Here is a 22,018-nt window from a genome sequence, read left to right as displayed (position 1 = left end):
CCCACCATGACCTAGTGTTGACCTACCACTCTGATCCGACCTTGCCTCGTGTGGGGTGTGCTGGCTGTGATTTGGAAAGGAACACACCTGTCTGTATAAGGTCCCACAGATGACATGTCATCAAAAACCAAGCCATGAGGTTGAAGGAACTGTGCGTAGAGCTCAGAGAACGGATTTAGTCGCGGTCCAGATCTGGGGAAGGAGACCAAAAGAAAGTTTAGGAACCACCGACACTCAGGCCACTGTAGTTCATCCGAAACACGGGTTGATACAGTTCACAAAGCAACGAGTAAATATCGCCAGTAGAGGGCGCATATACACTACGAGGAGCCTGTCCTGCGGGTCGTCCGCGGGACTCAGCCTAGTGTAGGGAACGTCAAATCGATTCCGGTAGCGTCAACGCAGCGGAACAAATCATCTACCGTCGGAGTGGCTAGACTTCATATAGATATATACTCGAGGCCATAATGAACCGTCTTGCGTCTATCTCGTTATTTACAACTCAGTCCAACATGCGCAGATTTTGTGCGAAGTCTAGAACAAAGCGGATGGATTTCGCGTCGCCTCATTTCAAGACTTCCGTGGCGTGTAGCATTTATGTGTGCGACTTGACAGGGCGTGTAGTAGTAGCCTAGTATAGTAGCCTAGTTCTAGTTCTAACTCGTAGACAGTAGAAAGAGTGAATGCACTGAAGATAGCCCAAGGTAAGAAATGTGTGATTACGAGACCGCTTTAGTCTGGGGGGGTGCAGTTGGAAACAAAAGAAAAACACTTTGTTTCTGGAGATCAAGGCTTCTTCTGACGTTAGGACATTACCCATGTTTTGCAAATATGAACACAGTTGCTTGGCACCAACGGCCTGTAGCAACAGAAACATTGTCAGCGACACGCTTCAACTGGGAATGTTTGCCATATAATTAACGATAACATCTCTTGGACCGTATATAATTGCTTTTAAATACACGAATAGCCTATATATTTAACACATCAGTTTGCCCATCAATACAGTCGAAGTGCAAAGTCAATGTTCAGGTACATTATAATCTTCTGCACAGTATGTCATCTTCTGCATATGATGTGTTTAATATTTACCTTGAATCTGGTACATCAACATATCCATCATATTTAAATACTTTGATAGGTGGTTGATATCAGTTACTTCTATTGGAAGTATTTGCAGTTGTTATTAATCTACTTATTGCCTAAAACTTGTCTTTTAAACACTTAGCACTATTTTTTTGTATGATTCACGCAAGAACTCCATTAATGTTGAGATTTCTTCTGTTCCCCTACAGAACTCCGACGGGCATTTGAGGGTTACAGACTGGTCGTCAGATTGAGGGGTCCTTGAGGGGGTTTAACCTTAGACTGAACTGACACCTGAGGTAACAGTAGCGGTTACGTTTTAAGTTATGGATGAAACATTGTTTGGCTCATGCGCGGCCTGACGTATACACGACTTATGGCTACACTGGTTTCAAAATTGAGGCAGTGGCGGGTTTCATTTCTTTATTCTGCACCTTGGTCAGGTCCCAGTGGCGTTTTGGGACGAGCGGTTGAAACACAATGCGTGTTTAACTCTGTGTGATTGCCAGCAGGCCGTAAGGTTCCGGAATGCAGGGTGTCACAGAGGAGGAGGCGCAGAGGTTCCTGCGGCGGCTCCTGGAGGAGCTCCCTTCTTCGCTGGGTCCTGAAGACCCCCTGCCTCTTACGCCCCTCAGCCGCGTGGTCAGTCTGGATGAACTGAGAGGGGAGAGTCTGGATCTGGGATTGCGTGTGCTCAAAGCCAGGTAGGCGTGTGCGTGTGTGTGTGTGTGTGTGTGTGTGCGTGCGTGTGTGTGTGTGCGCGCGCAGGAAAATGTGAGGGGCATTTGTCCACCTGGTATTACAATGATATTACAGCTTAATGCATTAGAATTGCATATAAACGCTGTGCGTATTACATTTAGCTCCAGATTAAGTTGTTATTTTATAAGGTTTCTACATTCTCCAGCCCTGCCGGAGGGCCTGATCCGACTAGCTGACTGTATTGGTTGGCTACTGAGGTAGAGCGCCGGTCTGATAAACACGTCGGATGATTTACCAGAGAGATTCATCGTTTGCGTTGGTGTGGTGTGGTTTTGCGTTGACGCCTTGTTGTTTCAGGGACCTGCATTCTCGTTCCTCCTGTTGTCGTAACCGGACGGTGACTATTGCGTGTTTGGACAAGCTGATGGGAGACAGGCAGCGACGAGCTGTTTGGTTAACTCTGTGTGGTTGCGGTGTTTTTACCTGGGTTTTTCGGCACTAAGACCAGCACCGCCTGGGCTTGTCCAATGAGAACCAGTTGTTTTTACGTTTTCTGCAGTGAAAATGGAAGCGTTTTGTTACGCTGTGCCCGACTGAACAGGGCCCCTGCTAGGGTTTATGGTGCTTGCAGACGGCATTCCTCACATTCCTGTTGTGCTGAAGGAAGCTGATCCTCCCTCTGTCTGTGTGCCTGTACTGGCTCTCACAAACCTTACGAGTAGAGGTTTGAGTGACGGCTCTGAGTGACGGGGCTGAGTGAGTAAAATAGTAAAATAAAAAGCAATATATATAGGATGAGTGGCAAAGAGAAAGTAACGTGTTAACATTGAGAGCTTTAAAAACACTGATAATGAAAAAGCCACAAATGAAAACAACTAATGTACTCTGAGATTTAGGTCATTTTTTCCATATTCCTCTGACTGAGGGGCTTCCTGTTCCTGTTATTATCGCACATCCTGTCTGTAGAATCACTATTGTTTGTGCCACTTCCTGGTTTTAACTGTCTCAGTACCTCGTTCTACCCTGACACAAATCTAAAATGGTACAGGAAGACGACAGGAGTGTGTGGGGGTAGGAGTGTGGGTTTACATGTTGTTTTTTTTGGTTGTCCACAAGGGAAAATCTTTTTTAGTTCCTGAAAACACCATATTTCTTTCAGAGTAGAACCATGTTGGGTTCCATGCAGAATCTTCAACGATGTGGTGTGTCAGACTGTTTTATTGTGTGTACTGTAGAAGGTGTGTGTGTTTTTATGTCATTTTTAGAACCCCCCCCCCTTACCTCCCTCTCTCACACAGGGACTCCCCCTCACCCCTAAGTGCTGCTATGTGTCACGCAGCTCTCACGGAGCTGCTGAAGTCCGACCTTTCACCTTTCCAGCTCCCCCAGCAGGCTGAGCAGCAGGGAGAAGAACAGGAAATTGTTTGTGAGTGCTAAATATGTCGTTTATGTTCCTCTGTCCAGCCGTCGCTTCTGTGTGTTCATGTGTTTGTCCGGTGACCCCACCTTATGGCTTCAGCTCCTGGGTTTTCATCAGAACTCCTGGGTTTTCTCCTGTGTTTTCATCAGAACGCTGCAAATCATCCTTGACAGAAACCTTTTATCTCTGCAACCGTGTTTGTGTGTGTGTGTGTGTGTGTGTGTGCATGGGAATGCGTGTCTGCCCCCTGGTGGTGGAATTGTGAACTGCCCTGGGTGTGGTTGTTCAGCTGAATGTATTCTCATTCTCCTAATACCAGCTGACCCTTAGACACTGGTGCAGATCTCAGAGGCTTTGATGGGTGTCTCGCCATATGGAGAACATTGCATTCTAAACTCTAACATTGTTTCAGAGACCTCTTCTGTCCCTTCTCCCCTCTCGTCTGCAGTGCTCCAATCAGAACCCGTCCAACGCCTGTTCCTCAGTAAGCTTCGGGAGGTGGGTGTGGCTTGGAACCGGCATCTCCCCGCGCCACTCTCAGTAGGCCACTCCCGTTTCCTCCTGTGCTCCGCCCATGCCATCCGCAACACCCGGAGGAAGATGGAAGATCGTCACGTGTCCCTCCTAGACTTCAACGCACTCGCAGGCCTCAAGGTAAATCCTCCCTGCTTGACTCCAGAGCTTTCAGGAGCGCTGTGGCAGCAGCGTTATGGAGGAAATGCGTAGCCTTGCAACTATTTTGTTTGACATGTAGCCCGGCATATCACCGGTCTTGGGTCATGATCAGGGCAAAATGAAGGCGGTATCTGCAGTAAGTAGCAGTACTGAGTGGGCGTTCATGTCAGAATTTCACTTTGTTCAAATTTAGCGCCAGTCTGTGAATCTGGCCTTCGTCTCCCAGCTACAACGCCTCACCTGAGCTTCTCCTCCAATGAACCTAGAGAAAAATACATATTGAGGAGATCCCAACCAAGAATTCAGTAACACCTGAGTGCTTCCAGGGGCATGTCACTTTACTGGGTATTTTTCAAGGTGTGATTGTATAACTGTTTCAGTGGATTTATGGTGTTTGAGGGTAAAACCCAATGTTGTAGTCTTGAGGTACCATTTCATAGGTAATCCTCCAGTGTCTTCCACCTTACAGTTCTTCTAATGTTCACAGGTCACATGAAGGAGGGAAAGAACCGACTGTTTCCTGTGTGTCTTCCTATAGGATGGTGTGGAGCGTAGTTACTACGCTGTGTTCGACGGGCACGGAGGCGTGGACGCTGCCATCTACGCTGCTGCCCACCTGCACATCAACCTTGGTCAGCAGGAGGCGCTGGCGAGTGACCCTGCCTTTGCCTTTAAGAAAGCCTTCTCCCAGACCGATGACATGTTCAGGGGGAAGGCCCGAAGAGAGGTAGGATGTGGGCATGGTGAAAATTAGCACTTATCTGCTTGGACACAGATCCTAACAAATCTGAACATACATCGGATTGGATGGTGGTAGCAATGTAATGCCATGCTATTATGATATTACTTACACCTGTCATATTGTTTTTAGATCTACAAGTAGTAGTTAGAATGAGGTAGGAGTGAGGGCTTGATTTCTGACTGGATAATGGGGTTTTCTTGTGAAGTTTGAATGTGTTTTTCTGAAGGAGGTGTGTCTGTCTGACGGAGGTGTGTCTGTCTGACGGAGGTGTGTCTGTCTGACGGAGGTGTGTCTGTCTGACGGAGGTGTGTCTGTCTGAAGGAGGTGTGTCTGTCTGTCTACAGCGTCTACGCAGTGGCAGTACAGGTGTGGCAGTGCTCCTTCAGGGGGAGTGGCTTCACGTGGCGTGGCTCGGAGACTCCCAAAGCATGCTGGTCCGACGTGGACAAGAAGTCTCTCTGATGGACCCACACAAGCCTGAGAGGGAGGTAAGACACCCACACACACAAGGGCATATACACACAAACACACACACACACACACACACACATACCCACACACATGGGCACACATACACACACACACACACGGGCACACACACAAACGCATACACACAATGCTAAATGTCTCTCCCCTCCAATGGTCAATAGGATGAGAAGCAGCGTATTGAGGACCTAGGCGGATGCATTGTATTCATGGGCTGTTGGCGTGTTAATGGGACCTACGCTGTCTCCAGGGCTATAGGTGAGTGTCAATGGGACCTACGCTGTCTCCAGGGCTATAGGTGAGTGTCAATGGGACCTACGCTGTCTCCAGGGCTATAGGTGATTGTCAATGGGACCTACGCTGTCTCCAGGGCTATAGGTGAGTGTCAATGGGACCTACGCTGTCTCCAGGGCTATAGGTGATTGTCAATGGGACCTACGCTGTCTCCAGGGCTATAGGTGAGTGTGTCAATGGGACCTACGCTATCCCCGAGGCTATAGGTGAGTGTGCCAATTGGACCTACGCTGTCTCCAGGGCTATAGGTGAGTGTTAATGGGACCTACGCTGTCTCCAGGGCTATAGGTGAGTGTCTGAATGGGACCTATGCTGTCTCCAGGGCTATAGGTGAGTGTCAATGGGACCTACGCTGTCTCCAGGGCTATAGGTGAGTGTCAATGGGACCTACGCTGTCTCCAGGGCTATAGGTGATTGTCAATGGGACCTACGCTGTCTCCAGGGCTATAGGTGAGTGTCAATGGGACCTACGCTGTCTCCAGGGCTATAGGTGATTGTCAATGGGACCTACGCTGTCTCCAGGGCTATAGGTGAGTGTGTCAATGGGACCTACGCTATCCCCGAGGCTATAGGTGAGTGTGCCAATGGGACCTACGCTGTCTCCAGGGCTATAGGTGAGTGTTAATGGGACCTACGCTGTCTCCAGGGCTATAGGTGAGTGTCTGAATGGGACCTATGCTGTCTCCAGGGCTATAGGTGAGTGTGTCAATGGGATCTACACTGTCTCCAGGGTCATTGAGTGTCAATGGGACCTTTCAAATAGGAAAAATAATGCATATAAAGAGAATGATTAACAGGATTCCCCATTAGTCAATGATTGGTCTTTTCTGTTAATTATCTGTCTATATACAGGTGCTGGTCATAAAATTAGAATATCATCAAAAAGTTGATTTATTTCAGTAATTCCATTCAAAAAGTGAAACTTGTATAATGTATTCATTCATTACACACAGACTGATATATTTAAAATGTTTATTTCGTTTAATTGTGATGATTATAACTGACAACTAATGAAAATCACAAATTCAGTATCTCAGAAAATTTAAATATTACTTAAGACCAATACAAAAAAATGACTTTTAGACATGTTGGCAAACTGGAAAGTATGAACATGAATAGTATGAGCATGTACAGCACTCAATACTTAGTTGGGGCTCCTTTTGCCTGAATTACTGCAGCAATGCGGCGTGGCATGGAGTCGATCAGTCTGTGGCACAGCTCAGGTGTTATGAGAGCCCAGGTTGCTCTGATAGTGGCTTTCTGCTCTTCTGCATTGTTGGGTCTGGCGTATCGCATCTTCCTCTTCACAATACCCCATAGATTTTCTATAGGGTTAAGGTAAGGTGAGTTTGCTGGCCAATTTCGAACAGGGATACCATGGTCCTTAAACCAGGTACTGGTAGCTTTGGCACTGTGTGCAGGTGCCAAGTCCGGTTGGAAAATGAAATCTGCATCTCCATAAAGTTGGTCAGCAGCAAGAAGCATGAAGTGCTCTAAAACTTCCTGGTAGATGGCTGCGTTGACCTTGGACCTCAGAAAACACAGTGGACCAACACCAGCAGATGACATGGCACCCCAAACCATTACTGACTGTGGAAACTTTACACTGGACTTCAAGCAACGTGGATTCTGTGCCTCTCCTCTCTTCGTCCAGACTCTGGGACCTTAATTTCCAAAGGAAATGCAAAATGTACAAATGTACATCAGAGAACATAACTCAGCAGCAGTCCGGTCCTTTTTGTCTTTAGCCCAGGCAAGATGCTTCTGACGCTGTGTCTTGTTCAAGAGTGGCTTGACACATGGAATCCGACAGCTGAAACCCATGTCTTGCATACGTCTGTGCGTGGTGGTTCTTGAAGCACTGACTCCAGCTGCAGTCCACTCTTTGTGAATCTCCCCCACATTTTTGAATGGGTTTTGTATTGATTGTACACTTTTTTCTACCACATCTTTTCCTTCCTTTCGACCTCTCTATTAATGTGCTTGGACACAGAGCTCTGTGAACAGCCAGCCTCTTTAGCTATGACCTTTTGTGTCTTGCCCTCCTTGTGCAAGGTGTCAATGGTCGTCTTTTGGACATCTGTCAAGTCAGCAATCTTCCCCATGATTGTGTAGCCTACAGAACTAGACTGAGAGACCATTTAAAGGCCTTTGCAGGTGTTTTGGGTTAATTAGCTAATTAGAGTGTGGCACCAGGTGTCTTCAATATTGAACCTTTTCACAAAATTCAAATTTTCTGAGATACTGAATTTGTGGTTTTCATTTGTTGTCAGTTATAATCATCAAAATTAAAAGAAATAAACACTTGAAATATATCAGTCTGTGTGGAATAAATGTATACATTATACAAGTTTCACTTTTTGAATGGAATTACTGAAATAAATCAACTTTTTGATGATATTCTAATTATATGACCAGCAACTGTATGTACTTCTCCAGATGATATTTTTTATTTTATTCCAAATTCAACACTATAATTTACACATCGAATGATAAAAACCCCTTGCTAGGGATGGGTGGTGGGATGTCAATTGAATTACCCCGATGCTCCCAGGTAGCTCAGTCAGCTGAGCAGATCTTATACCACATCCCCATAGATGGGGGTTCAATTCCCACAGGACCCAGTATGGGGACCCTGTTGCTACTGTAAGTCAAAATAATTGTTATAAGCACAGAAATTGTTTGCTGTGAAATATAAAAATGTAGATGTTAAGGCCATAGCAGTTGTATATCACATTGACAATCATTGCAGTATCTGTCCTCTTGGTATGCTGGGTAGAATATAAAGTTGTACACCTCTGAGAAACCTGACCCGGTCCACTCTCAGAACACTGCTGTTTAGGAAAACAAGCAATTAAAAACTGTACCTACGCAGACCTTCAGCCTACCCAGTATAACAGGGGCACTGTCTTTCTGACAGAGTCAGAAACACCAGCCACCACCAAGAAAGTTCACTCCCACTCATGTTTATAAGCCACAGAACATCCAAAGTCCTGATCTCCCGGCTTTGACACCCACGCTTGCTGCTTTCTGACCTCTCCTGGGGCGTGTGACTCCAGAGGCCTCTCTCTCACCCGCGGAACCGCAAAATTCAGTTTTATTTAGAGATTGTTATTCAAAGACTGAAGGGACTGGAGGGTAATTTGTACATTGTTTTTTTTACATTCAAGGAGTGCTTGTTATTCCACTCCACCCAGATTGAGGTATCTTTTAATTATACATTGTGTGCAACAAGGGCAATAAGTGAGACTTCTAGCCACACTGCACTAAACCACAACAACCTGCACTAAACCACAACAACCTGCACTAAACCACAACAACCTGCACTAAACCACAACAACCTGCACTAAACCACAACAACCTACACTAAACCACAACAACCTGCACTAAACCACAACAACCTGCACTAAACCACACTGAACCACAACAGCTTGCACTAAACCACACTATCCAGAACAACCTACACTAAACCACACTAAACCACAACAACCTACACTAAACTACATTAAAACAAAGCTAACTACACTAATCCAAACTAAACCACATCAACCTACACTAAACCACATGAAAACAAACACTCCACATGTCAAGCAACCCATAACCAGACGTCTTCCACCTGTCCACAGGGGACTTTGACCAGAAACCCTATGTCTCTGGGGAGGCTGACTGCTCCTCCGCTCGACTGGACGGAGATGAGGACTATCTTCTCTTGGCCTGCGACGGCTTCTTTGACACCGTTCGGCCCGACCAGGTGCCCGCCCTCGTCCTCAGAGCGCTACGAGAGTACGGGGAGCCCCGGGGGGCTGCAGAGGGGGCCGGCTGTGAGGAGGGGTCCCCAGTGGGCACCCTGGGCGAGAATGTGGCTCAGAAGCTGGTTGCTCATGCCAAGGAGGCGGGGTCCTGTGACAACATCACAGTGATGGTGGTGTTTCTACGTCCTCCGGAGAAGCTGCTGATCCAGGACCAGGGGGATGCCGCGGAGGGGCCAGCTCAGGAGTAGTGGAACACCAGGTGCTGATCTTGGCTCAGTCTTGGTGTTTTCCCCGCCAACGGGAAAGGAAGTTGATCCTAGATCTGATGCTCTGGGGGAACTTCAGCATGGAGCACCAAACTGAGCCTCCAAATCCCAGAACACACCAGGCAGTTAGAGAACGTCTCCTACTGCTGCCCCAGAGTTCACCTGGGCAGGGATGCAGGAAGTGGACTGGATTGGTAAGGGGTGGGGTTTATTATGTTATGTTGTGGGTGTTGCCAAACTGCTGACTCAGTGTGTTGTGGATTTTCCCAATTTCTTTGTAGTTGGTGGTAATTCCAGAATAGACATGAAACTGACTGGAGAAGCTCTGTGCACGAGAAAACATCTTAATAGTGACTAAGTCATTTATTGATCATTCATCTGTACATAAGGGATATGAACTGTGTTGGTGGCTCTAACCTCTGTCTTTCTTGCTGCCTCAGTTCTTTGGTATCGCTGTTACCTGTTAAACACTGACGAGGCATGTTGCCGTCCATGCTGTTACTCTCTTTCAGAAGATTATAGGAGCATCTTTGTTAAAACTAATGAGGGAATTTATGTGTTTTTTCCTAGTGTGTGATATGTGCCATTTTGTGTGTCTGAGTGTGTGTGTGTGTCAAAGACTCTACCGATAGTATCCAGCAGCCTTCCAAAAAAACCGCGAGCAGTGTTAAAAAGTAACTTCACCACCATCAGTATTTCTGACCAAGCAGCCTTCTGTCCCTGGATACAATTTCAAATGTCTTTAAGCTCTTCAAGGCGCCGAAGTGCAAACTTTTTTTTATTGAGATTGGTTAAAGGGTGTAATCCAAAATGGGCAGCACCTCTGTTTTGGATTCCACAACAGCCTACAGTAAAGGTTTGAGAAAGACCGTTTGAAGGACGCAAAAAAAAGTGCCTTCAGCTCCACATTTCCCTGAGGACTAATGAGTCCAGATATCTGAATTGACTAATGAATGAACTAATTAGTGTTGTTTGTGTGGTTTGTTTTGAAGGTGACTAACGAGTAGATGTGGCAGCTTTATGGTTTGCTGCATTTCAATTCAAGTGCCTTTGCCTCTGAACTGTACAGAACTACTCACTCACTGACAATAAGACTACACTGAGTCAATACGACTACACTGAGTCAATACGACTACACTGAGTCAATAAGACTACACTGAGTCAATAAGACTACACTGAGTCAATAAGACTACACTGAGTCAATAAGACTACACTGATCTCAGAAGTTAGTTTGTTTGCCAAGTCACAAAACCTGTCTACTTCTACAATTTGTCGTCTCAAAATGTGTTTTTAAATCTTTAAACCCCAAGGTGTATCTAACCCATCTACAGATAAAGTTCCATCCTTCTGTGGCCTTAAAGTCAGCATTACCACTTCCTGTTTTGAAATAAGCTTTAACATTTTGTCATTTTGGAACAGTTCCACTTATCTATAAATGGAAAAAAAAATTGATGTTTTCATTTAAACGTTTTTAAAACACAACCCTTTTTTTAATTAGTTACCACTCTGCGAGTCACTTTGCCAATTTTGTTTTGGTTCTTATGTTGCTATTGAACCTTGTATTAAATGTTTTTCTAAAGTCATGACTTGTTGCTTATTTGTTCTGGGGAAATTGACTTTCAAGACTTTTGTTGGATTTGTTTTAGGTCCGGGAAACACGAGCTGGGGGGTATTTCAGAAAGCAGATTTAACATTAGTGATGGCCTGTCGAGGCTTCATTACCGTTGTTCTAGCAGCAGAATATTATGCTAGCAGTGCTAACTCAGATTTCCTTTTTCAAAATAAAAGCCATCATTGAAATATATAAGATAATATAGTTAATCTAGATTGTATATTTTATGTTTAATGTCCGTTCCAATGTTATTCTTATCTGTTCTTTTTCACAGACTAGATTGTTAGCTATATTGCCTTATACAATATAGTTAACAATCTATATTGTATATATCATGGCTTTTATTGTGATAAAGTGCTGCCAGCAGAATATCCTACTAATAATGCTAATGAAGCCTTGAATGGCCATCACTAGTTAACATACCCTGAGTTTAAACCACAACTATGGGTTGACTAACTCTGAGCTGTAAAACAGAACAGGTGGTAGCAATTAGTTCAGTCAACTCTGAGTTATATCAACCCTGAGTGAAGCGCATGCATGAGGAGATAGAAAGCCCTCATCAATGGAATGCAGATAACATGATTCACCATGGCACCCGGAGAAAAGAGTCTTGAACCATGTACTTCTCCCCAGTTGAGTTTGAAATATTAATGAGTGCATATGCAGAATTTGAGTATATATATTCAAGAAAAAAGCAATACAGTAGCAGCAGCAAAAGAACATGAGCTAGAGTGGCAGAAAATTGCTGACAAAGACAAACTGATTATTGTTCCATTCATTAAACATTTATATAATCCACGGGTGTCAAACCGGTTCCATGGAGGCCCGAGTTTCTGCAGGTTTTCACTTTTATCTTGTACTTGATTAATTAGGTCACTAGCTGGTTAGTTTCTACCCTCACCTGGTTGTTTAGGTCTGAACAATAGACTGTAAAAAAAAATGGACGACGCCCTTTCGCTCTTTTCCATTGGTGAAAAATGAAGCCGCCAGTGTCCCGATACGGCGCTGACATCTTGGACTTGCGTCTGCGCAGATAGCGATCTTGGGACCAGTTCTGCGCAGTAGTTATGCGCAGTAGCAAGCAGGAAGTAAAGCCGTAAAGCCGCGAAATCAACGGCCCCACCCCTGTGCCCCGCCCTCACTCTCCCTCGCAGAATGCGCATACCGTAATCAATCGCAAGTCCAAGTACAGTACAACCTTTGCTTGTTAAACCTAGACGATATGTTATAGCCTAACTTATATCATGTTTAACCTTAATTTAGAATAGGCCTAATACAAAAATAATTGGTAATAATAGGCTTGTTGTCTTTTAGCTAACGTTAGCTAGCCCATTACATTTATTTACTAATTAAATGGCTTATAAATGTAACTTACCGAAAAAAATTCAAAGATCGATTGGAAATGCCAGATCGGTTAGCACAATGTACTGTCCGTGTGAAATTATATCAATTATAGAAATTTAGAGATTAAATGTAAAGCTCCAATCTCCTCAGTCCTCCGAAGGAGGATGGCGCTTCAGTGGCTCCTTGGCTCAGATAGCTGTCAATCAAAGCTGTGAATCACAACGTCACACCACCGTTTTTAGAGCATTAAATAACTAACTAACTAACTTATTTTAAAAACAAACTCTTGAATTTACATTAGCGTGATACAAACTACAGTAAATGACAGAAACCAGCTTCGGAAAAAAGATAATTGAAGGGTAATTTAATTGTTTAGTTGGTCTCGCGTCCCATTGAATAACATGGGGAGGGCAGGGTTTTTGACCTATACTGGGACCACTCACCAGGGGGCGATCGAGACGTTTTGGCTTCACTTTTCAGGGCCTGTGCGGCACGCTTGGTCTGAACTGGGAACCAATTTATAGGAAAAACCAAAAACCTGCAGACACTCGGCCCTCTGTGGAACTGGTTTGACCCTCCTGATATGTGTGATGGAAGCAAGTTCAGAGTTTATTCATTCTGAACAGTGAAATTCTTGTGACGTGGCTCACGACACCTATGTAGAAAGAATTAAGAAATGTATAAAGCAAAAATATAGCAAGAATTTAGAGTACATAACAGTGTTAACTAGCAGCAATTTTAAAGAGAGTAGGATGGGGAGTATGAACAATATGGTCAGAAGTATTGAATATTATAAATATAATGAGTGTAATATGCCTATGAATGGTACATACAAAATAATATTCTAGTGTACATTGAATGTACATGAAACGACATCAGAGCATTTGGAATGCTCATCTGTGATCAGTATGATCATGAATCACTGTTGCTGGTTGAGGAGCCTTATGAGACGAGAAACTGAGCAATTGTCATGTTTAGCCTCCCTTCCCTAATTAAACACCTTTCAGTGGCTACATTCAACATGTGATAGGCCTATATTTAAGCAGTAAGGGACATTTTCTAAGCAAAAAAATAAGTAAAATACAATTATTTGTTGGCCAACATGCACAATAATGCTGTGGAAGGACTTCCTGTTCACAGGATCTCTTTCATTTACTGATGGAGCTGTGATAGGAATGTGAGTGCCATTTATGCAGCCAATAACCCCTTTGAACCCTAAAATATGAACTGATTAGTAGTCTCAAAGCGTCATACTAACTAACCTGATTACTGCTTTCACTGATACCTGCAATTCTGTGGATTTTCATTTAGATGAGTCTTGTAGGTCTGTGACTTGGGATCACTACAAAAGTGTACAGAAAACGTTTCAGTGCAAGAGTTACATCTCTGACTGCCCGACTGACGGTAGCCTTGGACATATGCTCAGTGTCACCGATGTTATACAGAAAACTGCGACACAAAGAATTTGTTTTCCGAGCTGAGAGCATGTCCACAATGTGCCATATGAGCGATGAGGGCTGAGAATCAGGCCCGGATCCACGGGGGGCAAAGCCGAGCATTACCCCTCAGATTGGATCTTGTTTACCATTAAACACTGCAAATGGTAGTCCCTATGAATTAGCTTCACTGTTTATATTGCCATAGTAACTGACTCAGAGACACCCTGTAAATCCAGAGTTTCCATCAACTCTGAGTCAGCTAACTCTAAGTTTCCACTAAACCCGCTTTCTGAAATACCATCTAGGTGTTCAGCGATGGGATCCTCTTAAGTATTCAAACTGTAAATGTCGGGTATTGTTCCGCCTCTGACCCGGTCCTGGACCAATTAGACAGACCCAATCAGTTAATTTTACCAATCAGTCATAGCCAATCGGTTTCTTTTACCAACCCGATTGTTCGCTTGTTTTTTGAAGGGTATATGATGATATTGTCTTAAATATTTCCCTAAGAAAGAATAATTTTATTTGAAATACTTTTTCTGCACACTCAAAGTATCAAAAAAAATGATTGGTCAAAAATCTAATTTTATTGTGAATTGCACTTGAACAAGAATTATTTTTCTCTGTGTGTTATCATGATATGACATCACAGTATATCAGCAGGGTGTCTTAGCAGAGCATCTGACTAGATCAAACCCCTGATTGGTAGTGGTGGAAAATCTGTTGATCTGTCCCTCATCAAGGCAGTTAACTCTTAAGACTTGGTCCTCGGTTGTTGCTGAACATTGGAAATAGTTCTGGTTAAAAAAGCTTTACACATGAGATAGCACAATGATATGAACCCTCAGGTTCAGCGGAAAGAAACATAAATGTCCCCATGTAGTATTTTGTCAAATGTGGTACTGCATGAAAAGCCATTTTATCACTTTTCTTTTTTAAATAGACAGTGGCAAGGCAGGGCAAGGTAATGTTCACTGAAAAAAAAAATATCTGGGTAAAATATATAATAACAACAATCAGAATTATTCTCTAGACTAAAGAATTAACAGGTTGCACATTGAATTCTATACCCACACTGATAGGGCTTTCAGTCTTAATTCCAATTACCACCTTTATCTATGTAGTGATGTGGAGTTTATTCTGAAGGTAAAGAGAGGAAGTTTCCCTTGCTGCTCTGTAGGCATGATGAACCATGTTTTTGTAGTGGATGCAAACTTCAACTGATAGTTTTGATGGTAAATCTGCTTTTCAGAACTAACAAACAATAAGTGAATTGCACTTTGTAAAAAATTACGAGAGAAAAAGAAAAACCTACAAATGCAGTATAAGCAAAAACAGTTCTGTTTTATTTGACCGAACATAAGGATTAACTGCAATCTTGCTAAAATAATTGTTTTGAAACATTGAAACATTTATTTTCGTTGATGAGAAACCATTACATATATTTAAAAATAAAGGTTGTTCTTTCCCCTCCGCATTCCTGTACTTTCCCCACAGTCATTTGGGTGTCACTTTAACATATCTCAGCTGTCTGTCAAAGCCTTCTCGCTCTCTGAAAGGCCATTTGTGAATTGCACCGCCCACTCTACCCCATGGGATTAATGTTGCCACAAGCAAAGGAAATTGAAACCACAACTTCCATATAACCACAAGAACACGTGTATGTCTCGTCTTTGACAAATATTGACCTTCCCTAGTCTGTTGTGAGTCAGAAGTTAGATGAGCTGGAGAGGAAGGGATTTCACAGGTGACCACTCAGACCAGTTTTCCAAAAGAAAATACTTTTGACCACTTTTTTTGGACAGTTGTAAATGCTGTCCAGGTGATTCAGGTACTATGTGGTGTTTGTTTGTGTAGCGATGTTCCCATGTAATCAAAACAACTTGTTTTTTTAACTTGGAATTTCATGGCCAACTGAGGTGTGAAACTGACTACTGATAATGCACACAGTAGTAGAAATAATATGCCCCAGGTTCTGCTGCACATCAGCGATGGACGAACACAGCCGGAGACAGTGGGAGCAGAGGCCTCTGACAACGTCACTTGACCCAGCTCCCGCGGTTCATGTTTTGGTTGTGATTCTTTCCCTTCCTCTACCTCTTTTGTTAACGTAACGCTCCTGGGGCACTAGACCCTTGTCCAGTCTGGTGCCAGTGCCTGTCCCTGGTACAGCACAGACATGCTATAGCATCTGGGTGGTGGGGCGGGCGGGGGCGGGGGGGGGCGGGGTGGTGTTCTGTATTCTGGGCTGCTGCATCTGTTGCGCATGAACTGCTGAAACATGGGTTTGAATCCAGACTGCAGTGTGACTGGCAAAGGTTCACTGACCTTTTGCAACTATTGCATGAAGGCATGAAAAATTCCACTTCCATCATGCAGAAGAGTTGACTTAAATATTTTTCTAGCATGAGGCAATCAGGGGTTTATGACATCACTGAGGATGTGGAAGTCTGTGAGGTCTGGGAGAAGTGAAAACGCAGCTTCCATATTAGGGTCTGTTTGCTTTTCTCCTGTGTTCACTTTGCCAGCCCTCTGCTACAGAGCTGTCAGCCAACATGCACAAGGGCATTGCCCCTCTCCTGGTAATGAAACTATTTCCCCAGACAATGACGTGTCATTGAATGTCCGTGCTCATCAGATTTATCTGTAGGGGAAAATCCAGAACTGAAACTACATTAATCGAAGGAATTTAGAAATGGAAATAGGCGATTTCTTCCACTTTCAGTTGGCACTTTTCATTTTCACAAATACCAACGCTTTTCTGAAAATTAACCAAGGTTTTCTTCAGCTTAGTCCACAAGCCTATTCTACAGTAGCCTCTTATAATTAGGGTGATTAAGCAAAACAAATATGTTGTTTGACTCTAAAGAGTGGCAAACATTTAACTCAGGACAGTGGGTTTGAATTCCCATAATAACATGAAGTTGTTCAGTTTCCTTCATGCATAATCCACTACAGGGAAAAACTATAGTATTTTGGCAAATTCACACTGGATCCCAATGAACTAAACCCGTAACCTTGGTGTTGTATGTGCAATGCTCTTCCTGTACACAGGTGCTAAACCGCCTGAGATCTCCGGGAAACGTACCGGTGTCCCTTAGGATATGTGACCTCAACCCAGTGTTCCCAGAGACAATGTGGATCCAATTATCCCTGCACATACGCTCCAATATTATTTAGGAACAGATTACAATTACACAACTCTGGGGTTACCTTTCGCATGCTCGAAACGATTTTCCAGTTAATGTGGGGTGGCTGATTAGCTATCGGGGGTCTCATAGGACAGTGTATACCCTTGCAACACACAGTCATACTGAATAACCAATAGCATGCTATTTAGTGCACTACTTTGGACCAGGGTCTGTAGGACTCTTGGAGGAAGCAGGGCACTTCATTGTCTGCAGACACAAGGAGACACAGGTTGCATTCTCTTCCTGTCTTCATTAAGCCACTCTTTCACTGCATCACAGTTAGTTTCAAAGAAAAGGAAAGTCCTGTTTGAAAGGAGAAGTGGAGGGAAAGAGAAAGCAGGTTGACAGAGTAACACGGGGAAAACCCTCTTGTGTCTTGGGTGACTCCCAGGAGAAGGATCTGTTATAGGTGGGATGGGACTTCAGTATAAATACAGGACAGGCTCTGCTCCATTTTCAACAATCACTTGACCAAGCTGTTCATCCAGACTCTTGAAGAAACTGAGACAGCAGCCATGACCAATGCAATGACATCCACAGCCCTCCTCGTCTTCCTGGCCAGTCTGCTCCTGGTTAATGTTGAAGGTAACATCTCTGACAAATCTCTAACAACATCGCTAAGATCTCTGCCAACTTTATTAGATATATGCACAATGTGAATTGACTTGGAAAGGCATAAAGAAGTGCTTTATTATATTAGGTGATATTTGGAAAATAAGTATTTTAGAAGCTGTTATAATGCCATAACTAACATGCATTAATCTTTGGTTGTTATCACCAGGTCAGGTGGGTCATTCTAAAGCTCGGTGCCTGTGTCTGAATGGAGTGGTGGATAAAATTGTACATTTTCGCATTGAAAACATTGTTGTGCACAACTCCACCATCTCCTGCCCGCACATGGAGATCATGTAAGACTCTCTGTGTTTATTTGTAAAGCCCTTAGTATTTACACCTGCTAGTAAGATATTTTGCATATGATATAAGCCCATCTTTCTTGGCTGTTTAACATTGTGATGAGAGCTGTAACTATAGTGCCTTTCTAAACTATTTAACATTTTGTTGAGAGCTCTATAGTACCTGCCTGCTCTGTTTAATACTGTGAGGGCTCTAACTATAGTACCTGCCTGCTCTGTTTAATACTGTGAGGGCTCTAACTATAGTACCTGCCTGCTCTGTTTAATACTGTGAGGGCTCTAACTATAGTACCTGCCTGCTCTGTTTAATACTGTGAGGGCTCTAACTATAGTACCTGCCTGCTCTGTTTAATATTGTGAGGCCTCTAACGAGTCTCTATCTCCATGTATGGTTAGTGTCACCTTGAAGAATGGAGCCAAGATGTGTCTGAATCCTGAGGCTAGAATGGGGAAGAAAGTTGCAAACAAATGGTTGGAAAACCAAAGGTGAGTCAGACTACATATGCTTTTATACTATAGGAAAAAATATATTTTTTTAAATAATGAATAGCTGTATGCTTCCTAATGGATCAATACATCAGAATGTCATACAATTCTATCAGTATACTGAGATACATTTTTGATATTTCACCGTGTTTCTCCATTATATGTATTTATTAGTAATTTTATTAAAGGTGAATGTATAAGTATTGTTCTTCTCTTTCTTTTAGGAGGGTGTAATAAAACTGGGAGTATAAAACCTTCACTGAGACTCTTTCCTGAGAAAAAACTGAAGACTGCCAATATCTACCGTGTTTACACTGCGGGATGGCACCGAGAAGTTGTTTTTCTTTACCGACAAATGTTGTAAACCTGTAAAAAGATATACAGTAACTTAACTATAGCAGTATTTGATTCTTCTAGAATAATGAATTATGTTTTTTTATTATCACAGATGTTTGTGGTAAATGTATGCAAATGTAAAAAGTAAAACACATGTAAATATGTACACTATACATTTCACGAATTGTCAGGTATCATAATTTGTCAATGGAACAAATGTAAATACTGTATCTTTTTATTATTGTTTGTTTTCTATAAAATAAAAAAATATTCCTCTCTTCACCTAGACTTTTGCTACCAAACTTAATGTCCCCTGTAGAATCATGAAAAGAATTGCATACATTCATGGTGTTTAATAGATCCCTAATAGAAACCTGCATTTACAACTTTACTGTTAATCTGTGACAGGAAAAGATGGGGAACAGACACACGTTCAGTCTTTGGGCCCTGTAGGGTTTTTATCGACATAATAACACGAGAGGGGAAAAAACAACACAAACAACTGACAAGTGAAATGGTTGTGGAGGATGAGAAAGCTCTGTCCGGGGCCGTAACCATAGCTGAATCAGAACTCTTCTCCAGGCCGCCTTCATCCTTTCTTGGCTGTGGGGTACAATGGTCACTGCCTCTCTTCCTCATTTCACCCTATGCCCAGAGCTGCTCTTCAGGGGCCCTTTTATACATTCCCTGACACAGGCTTAACCGGAGGCAGGTGTGCCTTGCAAAGGCATGGTTGCTGTACTGCATTCAGAAGATGCATTATTTGGCATTGGATCTGCTGCTTTTCAAGAGGATGTTGGTGGGACCTGTATGGAGGCCCGTCAGAAAGCACATAAAGCGAACACGCAGTGATTATGGGAGAATATACAAAGGCCTCTCTAGAACAAGCATTATCATAGATAATGATAATCAAACAAAGTAATATATTTAGAAAGTCCCAACAATGTTGATTAAAAATATATATTAATATCACACTTTATGTTACCCCCAAAAGCAGTTCGGTTAAGATTTCCCCCCAAAAGCAGATCCTAGTTCCGACTTTAGGTCGATAGCTCATACAATTTAGTTGGTCTCCGGACATCTGACATATTTTTTTTTATTTTTGCCCTGAACCAGGTCACATGAATCAAGCAGGACAGGGTTAGTTGTCAAGTTGATTCAGTTATGCTAGCTCCGGAGGATATCATGGAAACTGTTATCACTATTACACTGCAACAGCTGATTTTTTTTTAACTGCAGTCATTTTTCTTATGATTCATTTTAATCCATGTGACTCGTCATTAGCTGTTCTAGATAAAAATTCAGGTAATGAAATTAACTAAACATATACCTAACTAAACAAGACAGCTAGCAAACTATCTATCCCTGATGCCCAAAGCAACAGATTATACTTCAACAGAAGCTGTGGGTTCATGTTTCAGACTCATTGCTGAGCATTGTGAGTTAACCAGTAAGAATTCCGGCTCTCACAGACCTGATTGTTTTTCTTTAAGAAGCCCCCCTGTTCTCCACTCTTTACCTGTATTAACGGCACCTGTTTGAACTCGTTACCTGTATAAAAGACACCTGTCCACACACTCAATCAAACAGACTCCAACCTCTCCACAATGGCCAAGACCAGAGAGCTGTATAAGGACATCAGGGATAAAATTGTAGACCTGCACAAGGCTGGGATGGACTACAGGACAATAGGCAAGCAGCTTGGTGAGAAGGCAACAACTGTTGGCACAATTATTAGAAAATGAAAGAAGTTCAAGATGACAGTCAATCTCCCTCGGTCTGGGGCTCCATGCAAGTTCTCACTTTGTGGGGCATCAATGATCATGAGGAAGGTGAGGGATCAGCCCAGAACTACACGGCAGGACCTGATCAATGACCTGAAGTGAGCTGGGACCACAGTCTCAAAGAAAACCTTTAGTAACACACTACGCCGTCCTGGATTAAAATCCTGCAGGGCACGCAAGGTACCCCTGCTCAAGCCAGCGCATGTCCAGGCCCGTCTGAAGTTTGCCAATGACCATCTGGATGATCCAGAGGAGGAATGGGAAAAGGTAATGTGGTCTGATGAGACAAAAATAGAGCTTTTTGGTCTAAACTCCACTCGCCGTGTTTGGAGGAAGAAGATGGATGAGTACAACCCCAACCATCCCAACCGTGAAGCATGGAGGTGGAAACAAAGTGGACAGGACTGTCTGCAAAGGGGACAGGACGACTGCACCATATTGAGGGGAGGATGGATGGGGCCATGTATCGCGAGATCTTGGCCAACAACCTCCTTCCCTCAGTAAGAGCATTGAAGATGGGTCGTGGCTGGGTCTTCCAGCATGACAACAACCCTGAAACACACAGCCAGGGCAACTAAAAAGTGGCTTTGTAAGAAGCATCTCAAGGTCCTGGAGTGGCCTAGCCAGTCTCCAGACCTGAACCCAATAGAAAATCTTTGGAGGGAGCTGAACGTCTTTATTGCCCAGCGACAGTGTCACGGTGCGGTGAGGATCAGTGCCACCGTCCCGTACACCTCCAGTTCCCATCACTCCACAAACACATGCCGCACTTGTCTTCGTGACACATGTCTTCAACTATTCACAACAGGTCCCTATCATCTCGTTAGTATGTGTTTAAATGTTTCCCCTCTGCTCCCCGCATCTGTCCATCATTGTTGGTACTTTCTGTATGTCACACGTAACTGGTGAGTGGTTCTGTTTTGCTGTCTAAGGATTCAGCCCCTTTGTTTTTTCTTTAAGTTTCTTTTTGTGTATGCTCGTGTTTGATTTTCAGTTAAACCCCACACCGAGTATATTCGCCTGCGCCTGGTTCCTCCACTACTGCCACCGTTACAGAATGATCGACCAAAGAGGAACCCGCAGGCGTGGGAATAAAACCCACCATGGTCACAGGGGTAACACCCTGTGGCTGTGGGAGAAGCCAGAGACGCCAGAGGAGGAAGCTAGGCGTCTCTGCACTTATTCCGGCTACTCCCCTACGATTTATTCTACTAGAGGGGATTATTCCTGGAGGGGTGTTTGGGGGTCTGACTCCCTCTCCTCAGTCGATGAGGAGGTGGTCTATGGGAGAGTGGAGGAAGAAAGGGGTGATATGGGGCGTAGACCAATGGGGAGAGGTCAAGCCCCTCACTCAGCAGGAGGAGGATGTGGTTAAAAGGCTCCTACAGGAGATGCAGGAGGCGGAGAGGACGGGACGTAAGAGAGGAGGCCGTAGGAGGAAGCGGCAGCCCGTGCCTCCTATCTGCCACGGGTTGGATGGGACGAGTAG

The 22,018-nt window shown here is 43.7% G+C and overlaps 2 protein-coding genes across 5 annotated transcripts; both read left to right on the top strand.

The window, feature by feature from the left end:
* The first annotated feature begins 392 nt into the window (after window positions 1-392).
* Window positions 393-11,006, top strand: ppm1f (protein phosphatase, Mg2+/Mn2+ dependent, 1F). Of its 4 annotated transcripts, none has more exons than XM_010876938.5 (9): window positions 393-704; window positions 1,296-1,385; window positions 1,596-1,790; window positions 3,087-3,214; window positions 3,657-3,862; window positions 4,422-4,610; window positions 4,970-5,113; window positions 5,276-5,369; window positions 9,032-11,006. In XM_010876938.5, exons 3-9 carry the CDS (start codon window positions 1,615-1,617, stop codon window positions 9,403-9,405), a joined length of 1,311 nt encoding a protein of 436 aa, XP_010875240.1. In that variant the 5' UTR covers window positions 393-704; window positions 1,296-1,385; window positions 1,596-1,614; the 3' UTR covers window positions 9,406-11,006. The 4 variants fall into 4 exon arrangements, with proteins under 4 accessions (XP_010875240.1, XP_010875239.1, XP_010875241.1 ...); XM_010876937.5 differs by having other exon boundaries at window positions 394-704; window positions 1,599-1,790; XM_010876939.4 differs by lacking the exon at window positions 393-704 and adding an exon at window positions 732-1,032 and having other exon boundaries at window positions 1,599-1,790.
* A 6,481-nt stretch (window positions 11,007-17,487) lies between these two features.
* LOC105014543 (C-X-C motif chemokine 11-1-like) lies at window positions 17,488-18,930 on the top strand. Its single transcript, XM_010876941.4, has 4 exons — window positions 17,488-17,594; window positions 17,791-17,917; window positions 18,320-18,409; window positions 18,634-18,930. Exons 1-4 carry the CDS (start codon window positions 17,525-17,527, stop codon window positions 18,641-18,643), a joined length of 297 nt encoding a protein of 98 aa, XP_010875243.1. The 5' UTR covers window positions 17,488-17,524; the 3' UTR covers window positions 18,644-18,930.
* Window positions 18,931-22,018: the final 3,088 nt, after the last annotated feature.

This window comes from Esox lucius, chromosome 13 (assembly GCF_011004845.1).
Source record: "Esox lucius isolate fEsoLuc1 chromosome 13, fEsoLuc1.pri, whole genome shotgun sequence".
Lineage (NCBI taxonomy): Eukaryota > Metazoa > Chordata > Actinopteri > Esociformes > Esocidae > Esox > Esox lucius.
Note: the sequence above shows the minus strand (reverse complement) of the source record. Positions and strands in the feature narration are given on the sequence as shown.